Here is a 12,366-nt window from a genome sequence, read left to right on the forward strand (position 1 = left end):
CTATTGAAGGGCATCTAGGTTGGTTCCACAGTCTAGCTATTGTGAATTGTGCTGCTATGAACATTGATGTAGCTGTGTCCCTGTAGTATGTTCTTTTTAAGTCTTTTGGGTATAGCCCGAGAAGGGGAATACCTGGCTCAAATGGTGGTTCCATTCCCAGCTTTCCAAGGAATCTCCAAACTGCTTTCCAAATTGGCTGCACCGATTTGCAATCCCACCAGCAATGTACAAATGTACCTTTTTCCCCATATCCTCACCAGCACTTGTTATTGTTTGACTTCATAATGGCTGCCATTCTTACTGGAGTGAGATGGTATCTTAGAGTGGTTTTAATTTGCATTTCTCTGATTGCTAGAGATGGTGAGCATTGAGGAGATTATGCTAAGTGAAGTTAGCCAATCCCTAAAAAACAAATGCTGAATGTCTTCTCTGATATAAGGGGGTGACTCAAAACAGAGTAGGGAGGAAGAGCATGAGAAGAAGATTACCACTAAACAGGGAAGAGAGTGGGAGGGAATGGGAGGGAGAAGGGGAATTGCACGGAAGATGGAAGGAGACCCTCATCGTTATACAAAACACATATATGATGTTGTGTGGGGGAAGATAGTAGGTTGGGTAGAGAGAGGTGATAGGAGGGGGCGGGGATAGGGAGGGCAGCAGAATACAAAAGATACTAGTATTGCTGTATGTATATACGTGGCTGTATAACCAATGTGATCCTGCAATCTGTACACGTGGAAAAATGAGAATTCATACACCATTTGAATCAAATGTATGATATGTCAAGATCACTGTATTATCTTGAGCAACTAATAAAAAAAAAAAGGATATATAAGTGGGAATAGAAAAATGAACTGATCTTTCAAGACATTATCAAGTAAGGATCACAAACAGGTTGAGTAGATCTATTACCATCTTATGGAGATGATAATAATGTTTGCAATACAGAATTAGACTTACATTTATCAAACTTTATTTTATTGAGATACCATTTCAAAATTTCTGTTCGACCTTTTACATCTGGCCTTGGAACTGTAACTTGCATGTCAAAGCGACCAGGACGTATTAAGGCGCTAAAGGAAAAATGCAAAAGGTAAATTAATAAGCTGATTATGCTAATGCATGTTAAGAACATGAATCAGGTGACAATCTCAGTGAACAGACGGTAGCTGGGCATGGCAGCACACGCCTATAATCCCAGTTACTTGAGAGGCTGGGCCAGGAATATTCTTAGTTCAAGGCCAGCCTGGACAACACAGTGAGATTCTCAAGAACAAACAAAAACAGAGTATAATGGAGAACAAAGGTTCATTCAGAAATACATGTGGTTTGCAGCTAAGGTAGTATACACCTTCAGAAACAACAATTGCAAGTTGGTCAAAGAACAAATAATTCTATAGCAGACTCTTATGAGAACCACAGACCATCTCAACCACTACACAGAATGTGACACTAGAGTATTAGGCAAAGACAAACTTCTGATCAAATGAAAATAAAAATAATTTCCAAAATAAAATTTAAAAGTTTTAGTAGTAATTTTAATTTAAAGTTAAATATTACAGCAAATTTTATTTTTAAAATGCTATGCACTTAAAATTTTTGTGATATGTAAGAAAAAAGAAATCTTTTCACAGCTTTGTAAATGGATAATTTAGTTGTTTTTAATTATATATTAAAAATTAATCAAACATCACTTCAATCTAATTTTAGAATATTCTCATGCCCACAAAAAGAAATCCCATAACCAATGGCAGTCACCCCATTCTCACAATGCTCTAGCAACCCATAATCTAATTTGTCTCTATGAATTTGCTTATTCTGAACATTTCCAATATATGGAATCATACAATGTAATCTTCTATGATGAGCTTTTGATTTTAGAATTATGTTGTAACATGTAACAGTACTTCACAAAAATTTTCTTTTAATACTTACTTATCTAATGCCTCTGGAAAGTTTGTGGCTCCTATAATGATTACTCCTTCATTGGGTTTAAAACTATTTAGGAAAAGAAAAAAATTATCTTTTCACTAAAAACCGAAGTGTAACACACAAAGAGCAAAATGATCTGCACAAAGCTGTTTATAATTAATCTTAGTAATAACCAAGAAAAGAGACTAATAATAAAACACCAATCAAAGATGATCATATAATTTCATAGTATCTGTTCTGCTTAGGAAAACATGACCTGGTATGAAAAGCTTGGGTGCCTAATTTTTAACAATTACTTTCAAGCATACTAATTCAAATTACTTGCCCCTAGACTTCCTATTTAGTTCCAAAAATGTCTCATATTGAATTTAAGATACTTCTTTCAAAGCTTTCAATCACTTCTTGATTTCTATACTATACACACCGATCTAAGCTTCAAATATACAAAAAAGCTAGTCATAAGTTGTGTAAAAACCAGTGTACCATTTGTTTTTTATTTAATTATTTTTGTGTGCATGGTGCTAGGGATTGAATATAGGGTCTCACACATGCTAGGAAACCACTCTATCAATGAGCTATACTTTTAACTCATTTCTTTACTTTGTGAAATAGACTAGTCTTAACATGAATCATTGCTTTCCTATAATAAAAACAATGCAACAAATTTTTAAAAAGGTATACAATATCATAAATTTAAAAGTAACTGATATTATCAAAATATCCAATCAGTAATGAAAACTATACAAATACAGAGAGAAAAACCTGCCCCTGATTTCTTTGATGAGGAACTACTTTATTGTTTATATGTATAATATCCTTTATACTGTAGAATATTATCAAATGCTCTATGGGAACAATTAAGAACAAGTCCACATAATATCAAGTGCTGGGAGATATCTGTTATCCTACACAATTTTAAAACATATTTTAAAAATATATCACCAAATTTCACAAAGGAAAATTTCATTACCCATCCATTTCAGCAAGCAGTTGATTTATAGTCTGCCTTGAATATGGATGCATGGGAGATTCAATTCTCTTTCCACCAACAGAATCTAATTCATCAATAAATATAACACAAGGAGCATTTGCTTTCGCTTCCCCTAAGAAAACAGAAAAGATTCCAGTAAGATCAAAGAAATGAACATTTTTCAAAGAAAACCTTATAAATATTAAAATCTATAAGGATTGTCAAAGGTCAAAAAATTGAGAGAAAGAGAATACACAAAAGAAGTCACATTTTACCCAAAACAATAACTTTGAGGGTGGAGGAGGACAATGACAAAGAAAACAATATAAAATAAAAACAACTGGCTATTCATTCATCCAAATTGTACAAATACATAGTCAAATTTAAGGCTAATAACTCTTGATTACATACTGCAGACAGATGAATAAAATGAAAACAAACCAAGGGCTTTACTACAGCCTCTAACTTCAGATAGTACTACTGTTAGTTCTTACTATGATTTAGACTATTTAGAAAAAGGGTACAGTTCTGTTTTATCACCTACATTATCTGAAATCAGCATACCACAATGCCTTTTACAGCTTACTATCAATCACAAGCAATTAGCAGAGAAAGGATAAGAAACATCCTTCCCCTAAAATTAACAAAATTTAGTACTATATAAAAGAATCAACAAAACATACTAAAAAGATTTCTGATACGGCTGGCTCCCACACCGACAAACATCTCATCAAATTCTGATCCAGAAGCATAATAAAAAGGAACATCAGCTTCTCCTGCCACAGCACGGGCAAGAAGTGTCTTTCCAGTGCCTGGGGGTCCAACTAAAAGTATACCTAACAGAAAAAGTAAACAAGAATGATTAAAAAAAAATTTAAACCCCTTGATATGAATGAATAAAATAATTATTAATTAACATAATTTTGAGATTGAAGGCACACCAATGACCAATATTTTCAAACAGCAAAATATTTATCTCTGTTAATGATTTACTTCAGGATCATCTCTACAACTAATTTTTTTCGATCCTTTTGAGATTATTTATATCAATATTAAGACAGGAAAATAATCGAAAGGCAAAGGAATATAAACCCATTATAATTAAATGAGTAAGATTGAATTCACAATAAAAAACAACCAAATATAATGCATGAATATTGGTGCTTTTCCATAAAAAACATAAGAGAAAAATTCTAGGAACATTTAGTAAAATTAAAAAAAAAAGATTAGAGAATAAATGACATTAAAGCAATAGTACTAATTTTCTTTGATTAGGATAAATTAGAATGTTGTCCTTGTTCTCAGGTAACATATACAAAAATATTGAAAGGTAAGATAGCTAATATCTAGATCTTCAATTCAAAAGTTCAGGGAGCAAGGTACACACACACAGAAAACAAATACGACAAAATATTAATAACTGTTGAGTCTGGGTAGAAAGAACATATATGCTAACTGTACTACTATTTCAAGCTTTTCCTAATACTTGAAAATTTTTATAACACAAATAAGTTTTTCATAATAAATTGAAAAAAAAAGGATTCTCTGATTAGCATTTGACTTTGTAAATGCAAAGATTAAATTTGAAAAAGGCAATAAAAAGCTATATTAACGTTACATCTTAACATTAAAAAAATCTTTTTTTAAGCAAAGCTCAAAACAGCCTGAAGAATATCCCATGTGGCTGGGACTGTGGCTCAGTGGTAGAGAGCTTACCTGACATGTGTGAGGCACTAGGTTCAATTGTCAGCACCACATATAAATAAAATAAAATAAAGGTCTATCGATAACTAAAAAAATATTTTAAGAAATCCCAGTACTAATGTTTTAGTGACACCTAAATAATTTAAATCTTACATTAATCTCTGTAGATCTTATCTGTACCTGAGGATAAATTTATAAAACATCCCTTGATTTGAAAAAGGAAGACTGCAATTTTTTCAGTGGTTTTAAGCAATCACTCACTCTATGATGTTGTGGCACTGACTCCCTAAATTTACCCTAAATTTTTAGCAAAGGTTCTTGAAAATATTCTCACAACAAATCAATATTAATGGTTAAATAAACATTCTATAAATACTCAGTAATTTTTCCTTCACAACTGTGAAGATCATGAAAGACCTCCTTTCTTCCCCCTACCACCCCTGACTAAAAATGCTAATGAACCGTGTCATATTAAAGAAAATATCTAAATGCTACATGTGATCCTAGATTGAGTCTTGACACTGGAAAATGTGGAGTGGAGACACTACAAAATATTACTGGGAAAAAAATGTGGAAATCTGGGTTTAGACTGTGAATTTGATAAGTTTTGCATCCATGATAAATTTACTGATCTTAATAATTATATACTCATTATACAAAAGAATATCCTATTCTTAGGAAATAGTCAGATTTTTAGAGGTACAGGAGCACTAAGTCTACAAGTTCTTCTTAAATGGTTAAAAAAATACTTGTATGTAAAGAGACAAAGTGAGCAAAATGCCAAAAAATAGTAAGGATTAAGGGTATGAGCAAACATTCTTTTATAGTGTTTTTGCAAACTATACTACAAACTATACTAAAATCTTAAATTTCAAAAAAAGGTTATAGAACTGTTTTGAATAAACACACTTTAAAAAAAAATAGCAATTAAGAACTAAATTTTATCAGTTAAAATCTGATAAAATTAGTAATATATTATTTTTTTGACATCAAATAATGGCAAAGGGAAAATATCTTACCTTTTGGAAGTTTACCTCCAAGCACGGTAAATTTTTGTGGATTTTTCAAGAATTCAACAACTTCTTGTAATTCTTGTTTAGCTTCCTCCACCTAAAGTTACATAGTTTGTCAAATAATTTTAAGTAATGGTTAGATTTGCTTAGATTATTAAGGCCATGTCTTTAAAAATCATAAATTTAATTTGGATATGCAATTAACTTGGCCTTCTCTTGTTTCTCTGAAAATTGTGTGCAAAAGTACCCCCAAACACATATACAAATGACTTTCTCCTTACCCTACTTTCTAATTATGCAAAGTTTCTTCTTTATGCCAACAAAACCATTGAACTTCTTACATTCTTCTCAGTGAGAAAAAATAAGTCAAGTACACTGGCAGGGTTAAAAGAAAACTACCATTCAGAGAACTCAAAAAACCAAATAATCAATAAATGGGCAAAATAACTAAAAAGACATTTTTCAAAAGAAGAAATATAAATGGTCAACAAATATATGAAAAATTTCAACATCTATTTAGCAATCAGGGAAATGCAAATCAAAACTACAGTAAGATTTCATCTCTAGTCAGAATGGCAATTATCAAGAATACAAATAATAATAAATACTGGCAAGGATGAGGGGGAAAAGGTACATTCAAACACTGTTGGTGGGACTGCAAGTTCGTATAACCACTCTGGGAAGAAGTATGGAGATTTCTCAAAAGACTGGGAATAGAACTACCCAGTGACCCAGCTATCCCACTCCTTGGTACTTATCCAAAAGAACTGAAAAGCATACCCTACTAATACAGCCACATCAAGGTTTATAGCAGCACAACTCACAATAGCCAAATTATGGAATTAGTCTAGATGGCCATCGACAGATAGATTAAGAAATGTGGCATATATACACAATATAGTTTTACTCACTCATAAAACAGGATGAAATTATGGCATTTGCAGTTATATGGATGGAAATAGAAAACACAATGCTAAATGAAATAAGCCAGACTCAGAAAGTGAAGGGTCAAATGTTTTCTCTCATAGGCAGAAGCTAGGGAAAAAAGGTGATGGTGAGGGAGAAATGCCATAAAACTTGAAGGGAGATCAGTGGAATGATAGAGTGGGAGGGAGGAGGAATGGGAAAAGGGAGGAACTTCAGAATGCAACCGACCAAATTATGCTATGTACATAAATGATGCATTCTACCTTTATGTATATCTTTAAAGTACCAATTTAAAATATAACAATAAATAAGCTAGGCTCAGTGGCACACGCGTGTAATCCCAGTGGCTCGGGAAGCTAAGACAGGAGTATTTCTCCCTCATCCTTGCCAGTATTTATTATTATTTGTATTCTTGATAATCCCGAAACAACTTAATGAGACCCTATCTCTGAATGAATAAATAAACAAACAAACAATAAATAAATAAGTGGAAGGAATACCAGCACAGAGGAAGCAGAACAGGAGGGAGAAAAGAGAGGAGGGAAAGAGAAACTACTGGGGACTGAAATTATATTCCACACATATATATAATTATTTCAAAATAAACCCCATTATTATGTATAAAAATGATGCACTAAGAAAAGCATTAAAAATAAAATTAACAAAAAGAACTACCTGGAAAGAAGCCTACTGAAATATAAACATATCCTTAGGTCAAATAGCAATCTGAAAATAAAAAATTTTCAGGCCATAACCATTTTCTATTTCTAGGAAATTTCCCATAAAATAATTGCTCAAGAGTTATCAAGTTTTTTGTTTTATTCTGTTAGGTTTGGAATGATCTTTGAAAGTTATTCTAGTAAAATTCATTAAGATTTTAGTAAAATTTTAATGGAATAAAACAAATCTCTAGACAGGTACACTGATGCATGCTTGTAATCCTAGTGACTCTTGAGACTGAAGCAGGAGAATCTCAAGTTCCAGGTTAGCTCAACAACCTAGGGAGACACTCAACAACCTAGGGAGACCCTGTCTCAAAATAAGAAATAAAAAGGACTGAGCTCAGTGGTAAAGCACCCTCAGATTCAATCACCAGTACCAAACAATAAAACCCAAAGTCCTAGGCCCAGAAGAAATGTGAATTTGAAATCGTTCTTTGTCAGTTATACCAATGACCTGCCCATTGCTAAAATAAACAATCAATTCTCACTTCACCCATTAATAGTATTTCACAGAGTTGTTTCCTCTGTTATTATAGAAATTCTATCACGCCAGTTTGTGATTAACTTTTAAAGAAACTAGCATATTTTTTTCAAAGTGACTATATATTTTTATTTTTTAGCCAGCAATGTATGAGGGTTACAGTTCCTCCACATCTTTTTTTTAATTAATTTATTTTTATTCTAATTTGTTTTATATGACATCAGAATGCATTACAATTTATATTACAAATATAGAGCATATGACTGTATATAAAGTATATTTACACCATTCGTGTCTTCACACATGTACTTAGGGTAATGATGTCCATCTCATTTCACCATGCCCCCAAAGCATCTGACAAAATACAGCACCTATACTTGTTCAAAACACTAGAAAAACTAGGAATAACAGGAACATATCTCAACGTAATAAAAGCTATCTATGCTAAGCCCCAGGCCAACATCATTTTCTAAATGGAGAAAAATTGAAAGCGTTCCCTCTAAAATCTGGAATAAGACAAGGATGCCCTCTTTTGCCACTTTTATTTAACATAGTTCCTGAAACAATGGCCAGAGCAATTAGACAGATAAAAAAAATTAAAGGGATATGGATAGGAAAAGAAGAACTCAAATTAGCAGTATTTGCTGACAATGAGATTCTAAACCTCCACATATTTTATAGTGCTTAAGATTCTACCATTTTGATTACACCATTCTAATGAATATGAGAAATATATCTCCCTAGTAACTAATGATGTTGAGCATCTTCTCCTGTGCTTATTGGACATTTTAATATCTTTGAGAAATGCCTATCCAAATCTTTTGTCTCCTTTTTTGAGTTGTATATCTTATTGAGTTATATATAACCTTTATCAGATGGATCTTGCTCTTCTTATATACTATATCATTCTCCAATTCCTACTTTTAAACAGGGCTGGGATTGTGGCTCAGTGGTATAGCGCTTGCCTAGCTTGTATGAGGCACTGGGTTCATTCTCAGCACCGCACAGAAATAAAGAAAGATCCATTGACAACTAAAAAAATATTTTAAAAAAATTTGTTAATCCATCTACAATACACTACCATTAACACATTCTTTTTACAAAAGAAATATACACTAATGTCTTAGATACCAGAACTGCAAAGATCAATGAAAACAGGTGAAGTATCATTTATTGACTGACAACTATAAACCAAGCACATTTTTTATCTTTGATAATCTAAAGTAATTTGTTCAAGGCACATGGCCAGTAAGTATAAAATAAATTTGAAACCTTATTCTTTTTAACTTCAAATTCACATAAATTTCACTACACCATGGTGCTTCTTTACAAATCAACATAAGCCCTATGATGAAACAAGATTATTTTCTGGTACTATAATTTATTCTAGAATATTAAATTTTCTAATATTTTTGGATATGATTTTTACCTACTCCAGAACAACTTTTAGAATCAAATGTTGACCTTACATAGAATCAGTTAGGTAATGTATAAAAAAGGCAAAGAAAACTTACTCCTTTAACATGTTCAAAGGTGACATTTTTCATCTGGACAGGATCTACTGCAGAATCAAGCCCTGTGGTTGTTCGGAAGCGGACTAAAGGAAAGAAAATACGTGTTCATATTTGACAGATTAATTATATTCCAACTACCTTAGTTTATAAATGCAATAATAAAGCAAAAACCTAGAAAAATTTTTGAGACTGAAGATTGTATACATTAAGTCAAAGTGAGGAGCAGGAACTTGGTCTTCTGGATTTCTAGACCATGTTCAAGGACCAAATGATACAATCGAGGAGACATGTTTTTACCTTCTAGTTAAAAACAAGAGTGATTTTTTGCCTCTTCTTCATCAATGGTTATCAAACATCAATGTGAATGAGAATTCACCTGAGAAAAATGTGTTAAAATTCAGGTCCCTAAGCCAGGCAACATTCTTATGGTTTACATTTTAGAAATTGTCCAGGAGTTTGCTTTTGTTTGTTTTTTTTTTGGCCTCACATAGTGCTCTCTACCACTGAAATATATTTCCAACACTTTTTTTAAAATTTTGAGACAGGGTGTCATTAAATTGCCCAGGCTGGCTTTGAACTTGAGGTCCTACCTCGATCCCTCTCAGTATCCCAAGTGGATGAGATTACAGGCATGCACCACCAAGTCCACAAGAGTTTGCATTTTAACATACTTCCTCAGTTAGTCTGATACAACTTGTCACAGATGTACACTTTGAAACACATTGCCTTAAATATAGCATAAAATTGAAACACTAATTTTTAAAAAATCATTTTTTAACATTATTTCATCTTTCAAATATTATTCTTCACTAATGACATCCTTCAGGGATGTCTGGGAAGGTCTGGCTGGGCTTAGTGCTCATGCCTATAATCCTAGCTACTTGAGAGGCTGAGGCAGGAACATACCAAGTTCAAGGCCAATCTGGACAACTTAGTGAGACCCTATCTCAAAATCAAATTTTAAAAAAAGGACTGTGACCATAGCTCAGTGGTAGAGCGCTTGCCTGGCATGAATGAGGCCATGGGTTCCATCCATAACTCTGAAAAAATAAAGGAAAGAGTAAAATACTTGACAACTCTAGAAAACTATTATAAGGCTTTCTTAAATGTTTCCTGTGGGGAGCCACTCTGAATGACTCGCATCTTCCATCCTGGAGCGGAGAGGCTCTGACCGTCACTACATCTCATAGCGACCTGGACATTGCCCTGGTCCTGGAAGTTTGAGGCAAGTCTTTAGACGTGGGCGTGTTGCCCATGGATTGAGCTACATTCACCTATTCCTTTGTTATACTACCCCTCTGTCCTGTTTGGGATAGAATGTTCCATGTCCCCTTCTCTTGCTCTGCCTTTGGGTGTGGCCTCCTAGATGTCAGTTAACCATATCACGAAGCTAGACTCAACCCTCTGAAACCTGACCCCATGCCTCATTTGAATAGCTTCTCCTCAATAAAAGGGTTCAGCATGTGCTTTCTCTTGCGTTCTGTGGACCCTTAGGGTCAGAGGAGCTGTCATAGGACCCCAAGAGAAAGGTATCTCTGTCTCTTGTGTGATTATTTCATGCAGCCCAGTTCCCCTAGAGTGACTCTGAATGTTTTAGTCATGAGGAACGTGACAGTTTCCTTCTTTGTTAAAATTTCCAAACTAGAGCAGTTATAAAGGAGTAAACAGTTATCTCTAATTTCCTCAGGAGTCCAAAAAATAAATAAAAAACACTTTATCAAACCCCAAAGTAATTTCACTGATACTTCTACAGCATTTACAGACGGGAACACAGAAAATTAAGATATCCAAAAGCCACTGACAAAAGTTAAATGCAAACCAGTGGAAAAAAAATCACCTAAAATATACCTAATTTCCAGATCAATTATCATGAAGACCAAAAACAAGGATGTCATGTTAACATTTCTTGGGCACAAAGTATCAACAAGTAGTTAAAGCAAGAATCATGAGTTCTCACAATCTCCTAGAACCTCGTCAACCAAAGAACTCTGCCTCTCTTCTCTGGTATCACCATTTGTACATTTTAAATGGCATATGGTATTGTAATTGTGGGGAGCAGAAACTTGGTCTTCTGGATTTCTAGACCATGTTCAAGGACCAAATGATGCACATTAAGGAGACATGTTTTTTGTGAGGCACTGGATATTAGAAAACCCAAGATCACAATTATATGCTTTGTCGGCCCTTCTGGAACCCTATTAAACACTGTTCCTTCCCAGACCACTCACTTCCCACACACAAGTGCCTTATGTCACTAATTGTACTACAAAATTTATGTATTATTTTAAAGCTCCACATCCCCCCAAAAAAATTACAGAAAAGAAAAAGGGCTGGGGAAGTAGCTTAGTGGTAGAGTGAGTGCCTGCCTCACATACATGAGACCCTGGGTTCAATCCCTAGCACTGCACCCCATCCCCCTCAAAAAAAAAAAAAAAAAAAAAAAGAGAGAGAGAAAAAGGGAAAGAAGAGAAAAATAAGAAGATAGAGTGAAATTTAAAAGCAAAAATTGAGTAGGCAAAAATAAAGGGTTAAGAAGAAATGCTTAACACATCAAGAACATACAAGTGGGCTGAGTTAATAAAAAGACACACTAATAGTTGCACTAGTATAGTGTTTATTAAGGATATTAGATACTTTATCATAGAGTAAAGAATAGGGAAAAAATGAATAGTAACTGAAAAACTAATAAAACCACTTAAGCCTAATAATACTTCATTCTAGACCAACAAACTGAAAACTACTGGGCTCATTTGTAGTTATTTTAAGAAAAAATTCAATTTATTAATTTACCTTAAAAATAGACTAATTTCTTTTTATTGCTGCAAAAATTCTTCATAATTTTAAAATTTGATCACTGGACAGGTATCATTTTCTAAAATGTTGGTAAACTAACCACTACTAAGAATGAAAGGCTTTGCTGTAATTTGAGTATAACTTGAGTTTATCCCCCAGGTGTTCATGTATTGGGAATCTGGTCCTTAGACTGGGAGTGCTGAGCCTTTCAGAGATAGAGCATAATTAGAGGTCATTGGAAATGCTGTCATGACAAGGGATTAAGTAATTCGTAATTCTTGTGGGATCTTAGTTCTCACAAGAGGATGAA

General features: G+C 33.6%; 1 protein-coding gene across 2 annotated transcripts in view; it reads right to left on the minus strand.

Annotated features, from left to right (window-relative positions):
* The window catches only part of Yme1l1 (YME1 like 1 ATPase), a 46,845-nt gene that overhangs the window by 12,837 nt on the left and 21,642 nt on the right, over window positions 1-12,366 (minus strand). For both annotated transcript variants that reach the window (XM_027953095.2, XM_027953094.3), the window contains 6 exons: window positions 9,264-9,346; window positions 5,626-5,716; window positions 3,586-3,738; window positions 2,903-3,035; window positions 1,936-1,998; window positions 961-1,073 (listed from right to left, as the gene is read on the minus strand). In XM_027953095.2, coding sequence (XP_027808896.1) covers window positions 961-1,073; window positions 1,936-1,998; window positions 2,903-3,035; window positions 3,586-3,738; window positions 5,626-5,716; window positions 9,264-9,346 — 636 coding nt within the window. The remainder of the gene's footprint in view (window positions 1-960; window positions 1,074-1,935; window positions 1,999-2,902; window positions 3,036-3,585; window positions 3,739-5,625; window positions 5,717-9,263; window positions 9,347-12,366) is intronic.

The sequence above is a fragment of the Marmota flaviventris genome, chromosome 12 (assembly GCF_047511675.1).
Source record: "Marmota flaviventris isolate mMarFla1 chromosome 12, mMarFla1.hap1, whole genome shotgun sequence".
Classification (NCBI taxonomy): Eukaryota; Metazoa; Chordata; class Mammalia; order Rodentia; family Sciuridae; genus Marmota; species Marmota flaviventris.